The sequence below is a fragment of the Molossus molossus genome, unplaced genomic scaffold, assembly GCF_014108415.1.
Source record: "Molossus molossus isolate mMolMol1 unplaced genomic scaffold, mMolMol1.p scaffold_m16_p_1, whole genome shotgun sequence".
NCBI classification, from domain to species: Eukaryota; Metazoa; Chordata; class Mammalia; order Chiroptera; family Molossidae; genus Molossus; species Molossus molossus.
In genome coordinates, this window is record NW_023425344.1 from 203,686,423 (window position 1) to 203,702,499 (window position 16,077).

Consider the following 16,077-nt stretch of genomic DNA (forward strand, 5'->3'; position numbering starts at 1 on the left):
AAATGGCACTTAATGGCACCCACCCCCAATACCACATCTCTGGGTGAGCAAGAGCTAAAGCCATACTTGGTCCGAGTTACTGCCCAGGGAAGAAGACAGCCTTCCCTGAAAGGCTTCAGACTCCACCCAATATCCATCAGAACAGTCCCCCAGGAACTCTGAAGAGAGGGGTGCCATAGTAGCTCAGGGAGGTCTGAGGGATGGAGGGTAAGGAGCCACAATTCACATATTTGCCCCCAGGGGTAGGTGCTGAGCAGTTGTGGAAGCTGGTCACCCAACTCCTCCTGCCTGCTGTCCCATTTCTTTTGCTTTCCACACATACCCCTTCCCCCAGTCAAACTGGCTGGGTTCAAATTCAGCCTCTGCCACTAACTATAAGCTTGTGCAAGTTACATAATGTCTTTGTGCCTCAGTGTCCTTATTTGTAAACTGGTGGTAACAACCATACCTATTCTTAAAGTTGTGTTGTATGGAGTCTGGGGCCTTACCCCATAACATTTCGATTCAGTAGGCCCAAAGGACCACATTTTGAAAACCACTGACCTGAAGGGTGTGCTCTGACCTACACACCATTTTCTAGCTGTTGAGGGTGAGCATTCATACTGGTTTATTATGCCCCTCTGGTTTTAGCATTTTAACACTCAACTCTATCTGCATTCCAACAACAAATTGAAAGGGCAAGTTCCTGCGCCTCAGTTTCCTCATCTGTAAAATAGAGATAATAGTACCTAATCAGGGTTGTTGTGAGAATTAAATAACTAGTCTTTGTAATGCTTCCAACATTGCCTTGCCCATAGTAATGACTCTATACCATGAGCTATTATTATTGCAATACACAGCCAAACCAGCAAATACTCTTATAAAAGAACATACTTTACATTACATTGAGTTTCTCCTTTTATTTTAAAATGCATTATTTTCCCTGTGGACGGGAAGCGACTGGAAGGGGCTTCTGAGGTGCGGGTCACGTTGTCTTCTGGGTACTGATTACACGGGTATTGTGTTCACTTGTGAAAATTCATCCTACTGATCACTTGGGACTTGTACATTTAAAATGCACTTTCTAAGATCTAGATGGGTCTGTGAAGAATGCAAGGCAGGCTTCATCCCCATTTTTCAAACAAGAAACTGAGGCCCAGACAACTATTTTGATTTGGTCAAAGCAGTAGGGGATGAGGGTGGGGGAACCTTTGAGTCCAGTGCTCCATTCGCGGCACGAACAGTACCTGGCTCCGGGTAAATCTCACCAAATGGCTCTGAGCCCTTCCTGCAAATACCGCCCTTCCCCCAGTGTACACACAGACGCCAGGCCGGGGACTCGCACCCGCATACTCACAAGACCAGCTCTACGCGTGGGCACCCGGAAGGGAAACCCCCAGGCGGGAGCCCCCACGGTAGAATGGCGCCCAGCTCCGGGCCAATGGCAGTAGCGGAATTTCTTTCATTCAGAGAGGGGCCGGTCTCCGGCTCCTGCCCGGAAAGGGGCGGGGCGCCGTGCCGGGGGCGGGGCCGCCGTGCGCAGGGAGAGGGCGGTGCCCGCCCCGCGGCCGGGCCAATCGGCGCCGCGCCCGTGGGGGGAGGGGAGAACAAGCCTTTTTTCCCTCCGCGCGGGACCAATCCGGACTTTACAAGCTTGAACTTTTGCCACCCACGGACGAGCGAGCGCGCCCGAGGAGGTACCCCGCCGCGCCGGCTCCAGGGCCTGGAGCGGCCTTAACCCTTCCCGCGCCGGGCGGCCTGCTGCTGCCGCCGCGCCCCCCAACTCGTCCCTGACCTTGCGGGACCCCGTTCCTAAGGCCATTCCCATTTCAGTGGTGAAACGCCGCTGGAGAAAGTGTGACCTATGCTCATATCCCTCTCCATTGCAGAGAGTAAATTGGGGAAGGGGGAGGACGAAGCATCAGCCCTGAGGGGGCCCGGGACTGCAGGCGGCCCGCCTGGCTCCAAGGGAGGCCTGTGGGGACCAAGCTTGAGAGAAGGAGACACTCGCTTCTTCCCCACCCTCAGCAACTCCCTACCTGGGGCAAGCGTGGGGCCCCTGTGTGCGAAGCATCCCATGGTTCCCCGTTTGGCCCAGTAGAGCGACCCCTGACTGCTCGGGATGTGGAGACCTCAGGCCATACCACGGAAGATCCCGCTACCCCCAACAAACCAGCACCCCTGTTCCCAAGAGACGCAAGCCAGTAAGGCTCACACGCACACCTATTTTTATTAGCCTTCCCTGGGATGGGAGTTTTTGTGCAGTGTGTTTTTGTAAGTTTGTTCCCCAGCCAGAGAAAGGCAAAGCGCCCCGTTTGCGTCCGAGACTCAATAGGTTCGTGGAACCCTCGCACCACCCTCCCACGGTTTGTGTAACCGTGTGTTGTGTGTGTGCGCGAGCGCCTTTGCTCGCTCGCATCTGTGCCCGCGGCGCAACGCGAGCCCGAGAGCGGGCTGTGGGCGCAGTCAGGCCCGGGGCGGGGGTGCCGGGGCGAGCACGGGGCGGGGGCCGGGGCTCGGCCCGCCCCGGGAGCCGGCCCCTCGGAGCCGCGGGCCCTGCAATGGGACGTGTTCTCCTTTAAGAGTTAAGAAACTTGAAACCTTGTTTGCGCAACAATCAGCGCCGCGGAGCCGCCAAAGTGTCTAGACTGGCATATGATGGGAGGCAGCCAATGACTCCGCGGCGCTCCTCCGGGGGCCCTCAGTGTGCGTTTGAGGAGAACAAAAAAGAGAGAGAGGGAGAGAGAGAGAGAGAGAGCGCGCGCGAGCCGAGCGGGGGAGCGAGCAAGGGAGCTGAGCCGAGAGAAAGAGCCGCCGGGCGCTGCTTCGCCAGACTTCGCCGGGACCGCGGGGCCACCGGGAGGCACTTTTTGTGGAGGGGGGAGGGGGTGCGACCTCTGCAGCCGCGGCGCCCGGGGCGTCCGAGCGCAGCGTGGGGAGGGCTGCGACCTCTGCCTCGGTGGATTGCATTTTTAATTAAGGATTCCCAGCAGCTCTTTGGGATTTTTACAGTTTCCACTCATGTGTTGACACCCGCGATTGGGAGAAACTCGCTCTAAGTGCATCTAGCGCCTGGGACCTGAGCCGGAGTTGGCCTTTCGTGCATGCAATTCCTGGGATTTTGGTTTTGTTTGGGGTTTCTTTTTCTTTCTTTTTTTTTTTCTTTTTCTTTTTGCAGGGAGAAAGAAGGAAACAGTATCAACAAGTCTGCCTTTCGGATCCTGTAGGAAAAGCTCATGTAGTTAAGCGCTTGGGTTTTACAGGCAGGGCTTCCCAGGCACATTTGGGGGGTTCGGCGCGAGCGCTTTGTGCTCATGGACCAGCCGCGCAACTTTTGAAGGCTCGCCGGCCCATGCGGGGACTTTTTGGCGGCGCGCCGCCTACGGTTCCCCTCAAGTGCCGGGGCTGGAATTGCTGAGCAGCCCGGCCACCGGGGTCCATGTAGCCGCTGGCCGGGCGCAGACTTCGGCTCGGCGTGCGCGTGCTCCTCGCCGGCCCACCCCGGCGAGCTCCCTCATGTTGCAGCCCTGCGGCGCCCCTTCGACGACAGGCTGTGCGCGTTCTGCACGGCGCCCGGCGGCGGTGCTTCATGTGGGGCTGCGGCCCGCGCAGCCGGCGCCTCGCTGAGGGAACGGACCCCCGGTAACCGGAGACCGCCTCCCCCCCACCCCCGGCGCCAAAGGATATCGTATGTTCAGGTCCAAACGTTCGGGGCTGGTGCGGCGACTTTGGCGAAGTCGTGTGGTCCCCGACCGGGAGGAAGGCGGCGGCGGCGGCGGCGGCGGCGACGAGGATGGGAGCTTGGGCAGCCAAGCTGAGCCGGCCCCGCGGGCACGAGAAGGCGGAGGCTGCGGCCGCTCGGAAGTCCGCCCGGTAGCCCCGCGGCGGCCCCGGGACGCGGTGGGACAGCGAGGCGCCCAGGGTGCGGTGAGGCGCCGGCGCGCAGGGGGCCCCCCGAGGCCCATGTCGGAGCCGGGGGCCGGCGCTAGGGGTTCCCCGCTGGACGTGGCGGAGCCGGGAGGCCCGGGCTGGCTGCCCGAAAGTGACTGCGAGACAGTGACTTGCTGTCTCTTCTCGGAGCGGGACGCTGCGGGCGCGCCCCGGGACGCCGGCGACCCTCTGGCCGGGGCAGCCCTGGAGCCTGCGGGCAGCGGGCGGAGTCGAGAAGCCCGCTCGCGGCTGCTGCTGCTGGAGCAGGAACTCAAGACGGTCACGTACTCGCTCCTGAAGCGGCTCAAGGAGCGCTCGCTAGACACGCTGCTGGAGGCGGTGGAGTCCCGCGGCGGCGTGCCGGGCGGCTGCGTGCTGGTGCCGCGCGCCGACCTTCGCCTGGGCGGCCAGCCTGCGCCGCCGCAGCTGCTGCTCGGCCGCCTCTTCCGCTGGCCTGACCTGCAGCACGCCGTGGAGCTGAAGCCCCTGTGCGGTTGCCACAGCTTTGCTGCCGCCGCTGACGGCCCCACTGTGTGCTGCAACCCCTACCACTTCAGCCGGCTCTGCGGGCCAGGTGAGCGCGCCATGCGGGGCGATTGGGGTGGGAGGGCGGCCTCGGGGTCCCCCTCTGGTCCCCTTCCGTGGCCTTTTTATCCAGGACACCTCGGGCAGGTAGAGCTGCGGTGCTCCTACGGGTGCCCCTGGAACTTGGGAGCTCCAGTGGAGGCGCCTCTAGCCTGGTCCTGCCAGAGAGTGGGAATCTGGGCATACACATCCAATGCCAACTTTATCAAGGCACGGGCAAACTTAAAGGGTACATGGTGGAGTTTTCTCTGTGCAGCTTCTGGGACAAGAATGTAGGCTCTAGCTTCACAGAGAGAGGGTAGGCCTAGGAGAAGATTTCGTGTCCTCCACCCCCAGTTTACCCCCACTCTCCAATTTACCCAGTCTGTGCTCAGGCCTGTAGCATTTGTGTGCATACACCTGTACCTAAGCAGTATTTTTTTATATCCATGTGTAGATGTAAGTTGTGAACTCGGGTGTAGACAGTTCCTGGCTAGAGTCAACGTGTTTGTAAATTGTCCCACTTGTTCCTTTGTATATACTTTGGAGCAAAGCTTTTGCAGGCTAACCCCTCTCAAAGTGGATACCACCCTCTTGACCTGATTGCTCCCAGCATCCCTTGAACGTCAAATGCCAGGGCTCTCCATCATCAATTCATCTATGAATAGGTGAGGAAGCCAGGTATTTTGTTAGATCTGAGAAGTGCTCCCTGTCTTTGTTCTCTTCCTGGGACTTCTGCACACACCCCACCACCAGCCCAGCTTACCTGAGGAGGCCCTGGGTGCTGGAGCAGAGGTGAGGACAAGTGGAGATTCCTGATAGGCCAGAAGCTTGCTGTAACACACATTTTAGCCTGTAGCACCTTGGAGGTGTATGCATTTTAGGGGGTTCTGCAGGGGTGTGACTGTCAGAGTTATTGGGTGTTGGAGGGCTATGAGTTTCTCCAGTCTGGTCCCTCTGGAGAGAGTGAGCACCCAGCCTGAGGATTTGCAGAGGGTCAGATTACAGGTCTCCTGACTCCCATTGTGAAAGGGAAGGGGGGGGCATGGGGGTAGTGGCTGGAGGGAAAGGAAGGTGCTTCACTCAGTGGTGGTTCACTGGTGAGGGTTGGTGGGGAAAGGCAGCATTGATCCCCACATGGTTGGTCATTCCAGGCCTAATTTGGGAGCTTTTGGCAGTTCCTGACCTAATAGGCCCATGGCTTTCTTTGCCCCTTGTTCCTCTTTCTGACAGCATCCCCTGAACGGGGCTTCCTCCCTTCTGCTACCCAGTCTTCTCTCTGCCTCTGGGAAGGGGGCCTATCTGTGATTGCCCTATTCTTGGTCATTATTGTTTAGTGGGAGATAATTGGTGGGGCCTGCTCTGCTATTTTAGAAAGCCCTGGCAAGGTATTTTCTCTCTCATCATGTCAGTCTGCCAGCAAATATTTGTTGAGCACTTATTCTATGCCAGGCACCATGCTGGATGCAGTAGCAGAGAAGAGTGGAAATATGAGTAGGATCCCTGCCCTCAAGAAATATAATCTTCCAGGGGAGATGGAGTAGAGATGGGGGAAGAAGGGCCAGGTCAGGGGTGTGAACTATCAGAGCACTGTGGGGTGTGTATGTAACAGGGTCACCTCCTGGAGCTCCATAGCTCTAACCTGGAGCAGGCCTTGTAGAGTGGTTAAGGGGAGGTGGGTGTTGATGAGGAGAGGGGCCAGCCGAGAGTCGAGGTGCTAGGCAAGCTCAGGTGTGTGGGTGGGAAGGCGGGGAGCAGAAAAGTTGGAGACAACATATAGGACCCACCCTTGCCAAGGATGGGTGGGTTGTCCCTACTCCTTGGATGAGAAGTAATCTTGGGTATTGATTTGAGTTTGTGGACTTGGGCAGGTACAGGTTGAGGGACAAACAACAGTGGGATTGGTGCTTAACCACAGACTTGGTTCTAGGCTCCGCTTGGCTAGTAACACGACTTGACCTTGAAGGAGTAACTTGCCCTCTTGGTCTCTACCAGTCAGTAGGCTGGTCAATGGCTCCAGGAACATTCTCCACATCTAATTCTAGACTAAGCACTGGCACTTGACTCTCTCCCGGCTCCCGGAAGGAGGCACTATTGTAGGGGCTGTGTCTAGTCTCTTTCTTGTTTCCCAGGCAATGGGGCCCCCCTTTCAAGCCATCCTGGGGGCTTTCGAGAGGACTGATCATCTGGAAAGAGTTTCCAGTATGCGACAGTTGGACCCTCTGCTTCATTCCCCTGCTTAATGGCATGGGCCAAGGAGACTGGGACTGAGAACTGGGGAGCCCTTTGCTGCCCACCCCACCCCCACGGGCTGGCCGACAGCCTGGCTCCCAGAGCTGGGCGGGTGCATAGCTGGAGCTCAGTCGTGCGCGTCCTGATAAGGAGACTGCTCCTTCCAGGGCTCTGGGAGAGAGGGCTGGAGCACTGGAGCAGACAGAGCTAGAGGATACACTGGAACACCCAGCAGGCCAAGTGAGGGACACCCACCTGGCACCAGTCCCCTAAGTGCCCCCTGACCCCCAGTGACAGGATGTCCCTTTCTGGGAGTGGAGACCTTTGATGCTCAGGCAAACCCTATTCCACCCATAACTTGCTTTGGGGTATTGGGGCCAGTTCCTCTCTTTGGGCAAATTCCCATCTGTAAAGTGGTAAGGGTGGACAGAATCCCTGAGGTCTGCCGGGCAGATTTCAGGTGACACGGGCCTACCTCCCTTGCTCTATGCACCCCCCTCACCTCTGTGGGAGTCAGGCCCTAGCACTCCCCTCCCTCTTGTGTGTCTTTCCGTCCAGGGAAAAGCCGGTTCACTGAGCTTGGTGCCTATGTGGACGGAAATGTGGAGAAATACTTTAATCACAGTTCTAACCTGTGTTTATAGAGCTCCTTTCTCCTGAAAGTATCCATTAACTTTGGAATAAATCTCCTGCTCTTTGCTGCACCACTTTTTTTTTTTTCTGTAATTATATTCAGTAAATTACTATTATCCAAATTGCGCCAGGGAAAGAGAGACAGAGTGAGAGAGAGAACTTCTAAACGACTGTAGGAGGCCGCCTAGGAAAACACAGGGTTCCCAGGCCAGGACTATAGGAATTAGAATGGGTTAGAAAGTTTTCCTTTTATTTGGCCTGGCATTATCCCTTTGAAATGAGATCAGTTTCAAGTTGGGCTTCCAAGCCCCTGCCCCGCCCCTCTGGCCTGCCTGCCCTGCTCCTCCTAGCTCCTCAGAGCTCCTCCTTGGAGGTGAGGAAGGGGTGATAATGTGCAGTTTGCCTCTTGCTGGCGCCAGCCGGCCGCGCTGTTTATCTGGCTGCCGGGGGAATCTGGGCAATTAGGCTCAGCCGGTCTTAAAGTGCCAGGAGCTCCTTTTTTGTGTCTCCCACCCTGGGGCTTGGGGTTGAGCCTGAGGCTTCTGGGGGAGGAGAGGACGGGCACCCAGGAGGCCACCTCCCCACCCACAGCCACTCCTTGGCAGGGTGGAAACTGGGAGGCCCAGGGAGGCCAGTAGAGCCTTTCCTAAAGCAAGATGCTAAGCTGCAAGGATAGGGGTGGAAGGTAGTGTGTCCCAAACTGAATGTTACCAGCTACTGAGAGAGGCTAAGCTGCAAGGATAGGGGTGGAAGGTAGTGTGTCCCAAACTGAATGTTACCAGCTACTGAGAGAGGCTGTGAACTCTTTTGGCTTTAGAATTAGATAGATACCAAAAGGCCAGGTACCCTCTGGGGGCTAACCAGAGGCAGTCTGGGCTGAGCTGAGCAGAGCCTTAGTCTTTTGGTACACTCGGCTCCTGGCTGACTGCTCTCACTTCTGGAGGAAGTTGGAGGAGATTCCTGAAGTTGATGCCTGAGGCTGGATGTCTGAGGGGACTGGAGTTTCTGGTCTCCTCTCCACCCCCACCCCTTCCCCTCCCTCTTTCCCCCTTTCCTCTCTCCTCTTTCTCTCCCTCTCTCCTTTTCTATCTTTCCCATTCTCTCCCTCCCTCCCTCATGTTCTTTTCTTTGATAGGGGTCTGCTGGACTCTAGAAGTTAATATTTTTAAGTCAGCACAACTTTTGCAAGCACTAAGCTTCTAAGAATGGAATGAACAGAGGACCTGGAGGCAGCTCACACTTTCTTATCTGACCTTTTGTCTTGCACACCAAGTGTCCCACCTGAGTGCCCACTTTGCTCACCTGATTTAATGTCCTGGAACTCCATTCTCCTGGATCCATGGGGCCTGGATGTGTGGGAATGGAGGTGTCAAAGGTCACCCAGTATTGTTCATAGTAGCATTATTCCTAATAGCCCCAAAGTAGAAACAATACAAATGTTCATTAGCTGATGAATGGATAAACAAAGTATCCATACTATGGAATATCATTCATTCATAAAAAAGGACATGCCAGTACATGCTACAATGTGGATGAACCTTAAAAATATTATGCTAACTGAAATAAGCTAGACACAAAGGTTATATATGAATCCACTTATGTGAAGTGTCCAGTATAGGCAAATCCATAAGAGAGAAAGTAGATTTGTGATTACCTAGCATTGGGGTTTAGGGGAATAGGGATGGACTGCTAATGGGGACAGGGTTTCTTTGGGGGTGATGAAAGTGTTCTATAATTAGTGGTGTTGGTCTCACAACTCTGAATATATGAAAAACCACTAACTTGTACTTCAAAAGAGTGAATCTTTATGTGAACGATAGATAACTCAGTTTTTCAAGAAAAGGTAACTTGATACTGGTCCCCAACTAGCCTCTTCTTTTGTTTAGTTGACACAGAGTAACTTTTTCTACCTTCCTATGTGGCTTTGGGCTGGTCCTTTACCTTGCTGGACCTCAGTTGCCCCATCAGTTAAAAGAAGTTGAGTTGGGTGAACTCGAAGACATTGTTAGGCAAACTTCTGGCATTCTAAATCCTCCTGCTGGGGGTGAAGTCTGTAGGCCTTCATATTTTTTTACTTGCCTAGTATGGAAGTTAACGATTAGCTTCCAGTCTTCACAGTTGTTAAACAGTTCTGTGCAAACCATTTTGCTGATGCAAATGGGGGCCTGGGAAAGTCCTTAGGGCTTTGCAGTTCCCTGCTAGCTGGTTTGTCTATTTCAAGTTTGCTTGATTTGCTTTCTGTCTCACTCATGTCATTAGAACCCTGCCAGCCCAGGTGTGGCCATGGGTGGTGGGTGTCACAGTCCAAATCTCAGGTGGCCTCTGCGAGAGACGCTGAGGTTGATGCCAGTGGCTTGACTCCCACCACTGCCCATTGCTGCTAAGTTTCCCTTTTGGGGACAGATCTCTGGGCCTCCCACCTTATGTGGCCTGGGCCTCAGCCAATCAGATTTTTGCTAAAGGAACCTTAATACACTAATTGTGGTCCTTCTGTTAGTGGAGTAATGGAAAGGGCATGAGGCTGGGGTCAGTAGTCCTGGTTTCTGGTCCTGGCTCCATAACTAGTTCCCTATCTGGCCCTGAGGGGCTCACTTCCACTGTCCAGGCCTCAGTCTTTGTACAGTGGGAACACTGGCCTCAAATCTCCTTCCCTGTGGAACTCTAGCCCTACCTGTGTTTTGACTCTTATTCTGAGAGACTGGTTTTCACTCAAGTCTGTTCTCTAGCCCCTCCAAGTCCTGAGGACCAGTAGAAGAGGTAACTCCTACTGAAGGCAAATAGTTCCCCTCCTAGAGTCCTGTTTGAGATCTCCCATGGATCACCCGGTGGCCCCTTAGGTCCTCTTTATTCATACCTTTATCCAGTGGTGCCCCCAACTTTACTATTATCCTCATCAGTGTTATCTTTGTCCACAGATACTTACTGAGCACTTAATGTGAAGATGATGTGACTTAGCTGGGATGAAGGGGTGGAAGATGGGGTGCCTTTTGATTGTCTATCTCGCTGGGGTATAGAGAAGAGTTAGGCCTGGGCTCAAATCCTAGTTCTACCATGATTGGCTGGGGGATGCTGGGCAAGTCAGTTTTCTCATTTGTAAAATGGGAATAATATTGACCGTTTTTGTCTCTGAGAAAGGATAAAATAAAAATAAGTGCCCAATGAGCATAATATAATAAACCACTCTGTACATAAGGCCCCAAAGAATAAAATAAAGTAAATGAAATTGAAAATGCCTGGCATGGAGAGAGAGAGACGTTTTGCTTCTCTCCCAGTAGCTACTCCATGATTCACTTTTCCTTCTCCCTAAACACTGTCCACAAAAGATTCCCTGTTTCTAGACCTCAGCCTTCACTTTGTTGAAATAATTTCTGGCTGGAAAAGCCAGGGTGGGGAAGAGCTGAAGCTGCATAGGGTGTACGGAGCAAAACAAATGCTCCTACAGCTAATTGTGCCTTATTATAATTACGAAAAACACTTATTACCCCTTGTGTCATTACTGATACCTGCCTAATAATAGTTATTACCACTTTATTACCACTGAGAGTTTGTTTTAGTTTGCGATTTGATGGTGTTTAGTTTCATTTAGGGAAAATGAAGGGTCATTTCATTCATGCAAATTGTTACTTAGTTTAGCAAATTGTTACTTCCCCTAAAGCAAGAGGGTAAGGAATTCTTCTGAAGACAAAGTATATGTTTTTAAGGAGGAGTATTTTAAGCAAATGAAAGGAAACCAAAAGAAAAATACCATAGACAATAAGGAATCACACGGGGTCTGAGCTGGAAGGCAGTAGAGATCTTGTGTTCTACCCCTTCTCTATACAAAGGGGTAGGGTGGGGTGGGTTAGGGACTGAGGCTGAGGGCTGGCAGTGACTGGTTTAAGATCTCCAATCTGGGTAGCTGGGTTTGGCTTCTTGGGTCCCAACCATTTTTGCCCTCCTTGCCCCAAATAATGCTACTTCTACTGCAGCTTATTTGGAAACCAGCCTCCATGTCTGAGTTTCTGCACTTAACACTCAGTTCTGATTAGAGTTGCCAAATTTAGCAAATAAAAATACAGAATGCACCCTGGCCAGTTTGGCTCAGTGGTTATAGCATCAACCTGCAGTCCAGAGAGACCCAGGTTCAGTTCCTGCTAAGGGCATGTACCTCGGTTGCAGTTTGTCGCCGGCCCTGGTTGGGTCTTGTGGGAGGCAGCCACTTAATGTGTCCCTTTCACATTGATGTTTCTCTCTCTCTCTCTCTTTCCTCTCTCTCCCTCCCACTCTACCTGAACAAAAATTGGAAAAATGTCTTTGGGTGAGGATAAAAAAAGAAAAAATACAGAATGCTCAATTAAGTTTGAATTTCAGATAAACAACATATACCTTTGTAGTATAAATATGTCCCAAATTGTGAGGGACATACTTATACCAAAAGCTTATGCCATGTAAATCCAAAATTCAAATTTACCTGAGCATCTGGTATTTTATCATGCAACCCTGGCTCTGGCTTTCCCCCGCACCTGAGTTTCTCTTGTTACAATAAGAATAGTTAAGTGTTTGATTTTTCCATGGTACCAAGATCTGTACTAAGTATTTTATATACATTATCTTCTTTTACCCTCCTGGCAAACTTGGCAGGTCCATATGATTATTGTCACCATTTTAGAGCTATGGAAACAGGCTCAGAGAAGTGAAGTAACTTGCCCAAGGTCACACAGCCAAAGGTGGCAGAGCAGGGATTGATCCCAGGTCTGGACCCAAAACCTGTGGCCTTACTGTTGGGCAATGATGTTCTAGTAGATTTGGGCAGCAGAAGTGATGGGAGAAAAGGAGGGTTTTCTGTGAGCTGGGTTTATTATTGGAGAAATCAATAATCAAAAGCTTGTAGAAAAACCCACAGGTGTGAACTCTCCCACCCTGGCAGTGACATGCTGTCTCCTGTCTTCCAGAATCACCACCCCCTCCCTACTCTCGGCTGTCTCCTCGCGACGAGTACAAGCCACTGGGTAAGTGTGTTCTCCTTCCGACCGTTGGGGAGGGGTGTCCATGCCAGGTTTCCCTTCATTCCAGCACTGAGTGTCAGTGCTGAAGGGCTGGAGGGGGGGGGGGGGGGGGAAGCCAGCCTGATTGTCTTTGAAATGGGATGAAGTTTTACAAACACACCCTCAGTTGGGCCAAAGCAGACTTAGCCTCTCCAGTGGGCTATTTACGTCTTGAAATTCCTCAGCTCATCATTAACCTCTCTGTGACCTTTAAACATGGGCCTGTGGGAGATGAATGGGTTTCGACTTAAGCATCTTATTGGAGGTGGGTTGGTATTTGTCTCTCTTCCTTTCTCTCCCTCCCCTAGTCTTAGATTGTACTACTTTAGTGTGTATTAATTGTTACTCTGGCAAATAGGTTGAGCAAGGAATCACTGTTAAGAGGAGATGTAGGTTTTTCCCCTTTTTAGGCCAAGAAGTTTACCTGGGCAGGAACAACAGCTGGAACATTTAGAAAGCATGTGTATTGGTACACAAAGCTCCTGGCATAGTAGTCCCTTGTGTGCACTTTAGTGGAAGCGGTTATATCATTTTAGACAAGTCCCACTCATCTTAAACTTTGGGGGCAGATGAGCAGCTTGTATTCTGTAGTAACTGTGTGGTTTCAAAGGTGGGCATGGCTTGTTTCCTGGCCCTCCTGTTTCCTCCACTGGAGAATCCTAGTGGTGGGGTGGGTTAGTTTGGCCTAACAGGAGAACAGCTTTGTGACCCAGGCAGTTCCCGTGGGACTTAAGCTTTCAAAGTCAGATGGCGTGGCAGTGATGCTAACGCATCCCACCAAGTGACCACAAAAAGTGTGTTTTGTTTTGTTTTTTGGTAAAAGCCTCTTCTCAATAGCGTGTGTCAGCATCATCTGGGAGGTCCCTTCTAAGTGTCGTCGACTCTCAGGCATCCAGTCCTGTTTTCCTTCCAGGCCCTCCTGTGGAGTCACAAGTGCCCACCAGGTCCCTGCAGGAGTTTGACCTCCTCAGTCTAGGAGGACAGGCTGTCCCATGATGGTGTGTGAGTCAGAGGCTTAACGATAGCAACTTCCTCATTGTTTTTCCTGACGTATGGTCAACCCATGGATGGAGGATCTTTATTTAGTTCTCTGGGGAACTGGAGAGAGAGGTCATCTGGTTAGACCCTGTCACTTCATAGATGGGGAATCAGACTGAAGGATAAGGAGGGCCCCCAGCTAATGAGCAGCAGGGCTGAGGCGGAAACCCAGAGCAACCCCCTATTCAGCTCCCCTGTTTCTCATCCTTCCTTTACAGGCTTGTCTCAGCATTTCCTAAGTCAACATAATTGCACTAGTCACTTAGAAGATCTCTAGTTCCATTAGAGAAAACACACACACATGCACACACACACAGAGTCAACCCTCAAATGCTCTCATTAAAGTAGCACCTCAGTTTGAATGTCAAGGATCTTTGCTCTGAGGAATTGTTGGTTGTCCTGTGATAAAGCAGCAAGAATCTGGACACCACTTAGCCCTGTAGAGTGACCATTTGGAAATCAACAGGTGTCCTGGTTATTTTACAAATGGGACAACTGAGGCCTAGACAGAGGAAGTGACACTTGCTGGTGGTCGTATAGCTTAGGGGTCTTCAAACGACAGCTCACCATCTGTTTTTGTATGGCTTACAAGCTAAGAATGGTGTTTACTTTCGTAGATGGTTAAAACATCAAAAGAAGACGACTATTTCATGACGTGAACATTATATGAAATTCCAATTTCAGTGTTTATAATAAAGTTCTACTGGAACATAGCCATGCTCACCCGTTTCCTTGTTGTCTGTGGCTGCTTCCACACTACAGCGGCAGAGTTGAATAGGTGCAACAGAGATTGTATGGCTTACAAGGCTGAAAATACTTACTCTTGGCCCCTCTGTAGAAAAAGTTGGTGACCCCTGATGTTGCTAAATAAGAGTGGAGGTGGGACTCAAATCTGGGGCTCCAGCAGGGTCCGTCTTTGGGGCTTGAACCGTGATCGAGGTGGGGAGTGTTCTTCGTCTACAACAGCCTGATGATACTCCAGACTTCGGCCCTCACTAGAAGCACCAGATGTGAGGGTCTGCAGAGCGCACCGTAGAGACTTACTAACTGGGAAAGGTAGAAACTGCCTGTTGTTCTTATTCCTGGGAACTTCTCAAAGTTGTCTGTGTTGGCTTCACAGTGGTTCATTAAGAAGTAGGGTTCAGCCTCTGATGTTGCTACTTCAGACGAGAAGTGGCAGTGAGACTCGGGGTGCTGAACACTTTGGGAACATTCGGTATTAAAAGCAACAATCTTTTGTTGTTGTTGTTAATCAGCTGAGGATTTTTTTTATTTTTTTTTAGAGAGAGAGAGTAGTGGGCGGTGGAGAGAAACAGTGATGTGAAATAGACACATTGATTGGTTGCCTCCCCACACACCCAGACTGGAACAGGGGCTCGAACTTGCAACCCAGGTATGTGCCCTTGACTAGGAATCAAACCTGTGACCCTTTGGTGCTCTGGTCGACACTCTGACCACTGACCTATACCAGCCAGGGCAAAAAGCAACACTCTTTTAAGAAGGTCCCACAGGCCCTGCCCAGTTTGGCTCAGCAGTTGGAGCGTTGGCCTGCGGACCAAAGAGACCCGGGTTCGGTTCCTGCTAAGGGCATGTACCTCGGTTGCAGTTTGTCCCTGGTCCTGGTTGGGGTTGTGTGGGTGGCAACCAGTCGATGTGTCTCTCTCATATTGATGTTTCTCTCTCTCTCTTCCTCCTTCTTTCCCTCCCACTCTATCTGAAGATAAATGCAAAAATGTCCTCGGTGAGGATTAAAAAAATAATAATAATAAAAGAACAAAAAGAAGGTCCCACAGGCGTTGAGGTTATTTTTATTATTATTATTTTTTATTAATTGATTTTTGTTACAGATGTTTCTCCTTTCCCCCATCGACACCCTCCTCCCGATCCCCCTCACCCTGTCCCCAGCATTGTTGTCTATGTCCACGGTTACGCATACATGCGTATAAGTTCTGTGGTTTATCTCTTCCCTCCCTATTTTTTTTTAAAGATATTTTCTATCTGTCTTTTATTTTCCTCTGAACACATTTTACCAGCAGATAACTTTTTCATGCCCGGATAAATAGTCCAAATTATTTTTTTGTATTATTTTCTTTTCCTTGCATTGTTGCTCTTTCATAAACAAAAAGTCCATTCACTTCTAAGCCTCTGTGATCACATGAGACCAAAAAACAAAATAAAACCCAGAACACCCAGTCAGCATCTGGCAAATGGGAAACAAAAAAAAAAAAAATGAGGCCAAACTGGTTAATGTTTCATCTTCCTGCTCCCCAAGCCATGTGGTAAAAGGAAAAAAATAATCCTGCAGGATTGAATGGAATCCTAGCTCTCGAGGGCCTAGGCTAACGGTTTTTGCCCTGGGAATCCCCAGGTTGAGGTGCCTCTCCTGAGCCAGGTGGGACCAGCTGAGCCAGACCTGGGTGTGCTGGGTGAGAAGAGGAGGAAAGTGCTGCAGGCCTCAGAGCAGCGTGCCTTCCGACTCCTGGACAGGCCTGTCCCTTAGCAGGGACAACACCCCATCGCTGGTAGGAGGCTTAGGCCCAGGAAAAATTTTCCAAGTCTGCCTGCCCCAAAAGGCATCAGCTTGTCAAGCCAGCAGCTCAGTGTTCGAGAAAAAAATGTACAAAAGATTTTCTTTTCCCCCTTTCATAGCACTGCAGACGGGAAAACAAATAATGCA

General features: G+C 51.4%; 1 protein-coding gene across 2 annotated transcripts in view; it reads left to right on the top strand.

Annotated features, from left to right (window-relative positions):
- The first annotated feature begins 2,756 nt into the window (after nt 1-2,756).
- The window catches only part of SMAD6 (SMAD family member 6), a 78,488-nt gene continuing 65,167 nt past the window's right edge, over nt 2,757-16,077 (top strand). The window contains exons 1-2 of one of the 2 annotated variants that reach the window (XM_036267422.1): nt 2,757-4,483; nt 12,270-12,326. In XM_036267422.1, coding sequence (XP_036123315.1) covers nt 3,670-4,483; nt 12,270-12,326 — 871 coding nt within the window. In that variant the 5' untranslated portion in view covers nt 2,757-3,669. Of the gene's footprint in view, nt 4,484-12,266; nt 12,327-13,618; nt 14,457-16,077 lie in introns of those variants that run through there. The other variant, XR_004960187.1, reaches the window with a different exon arrangement.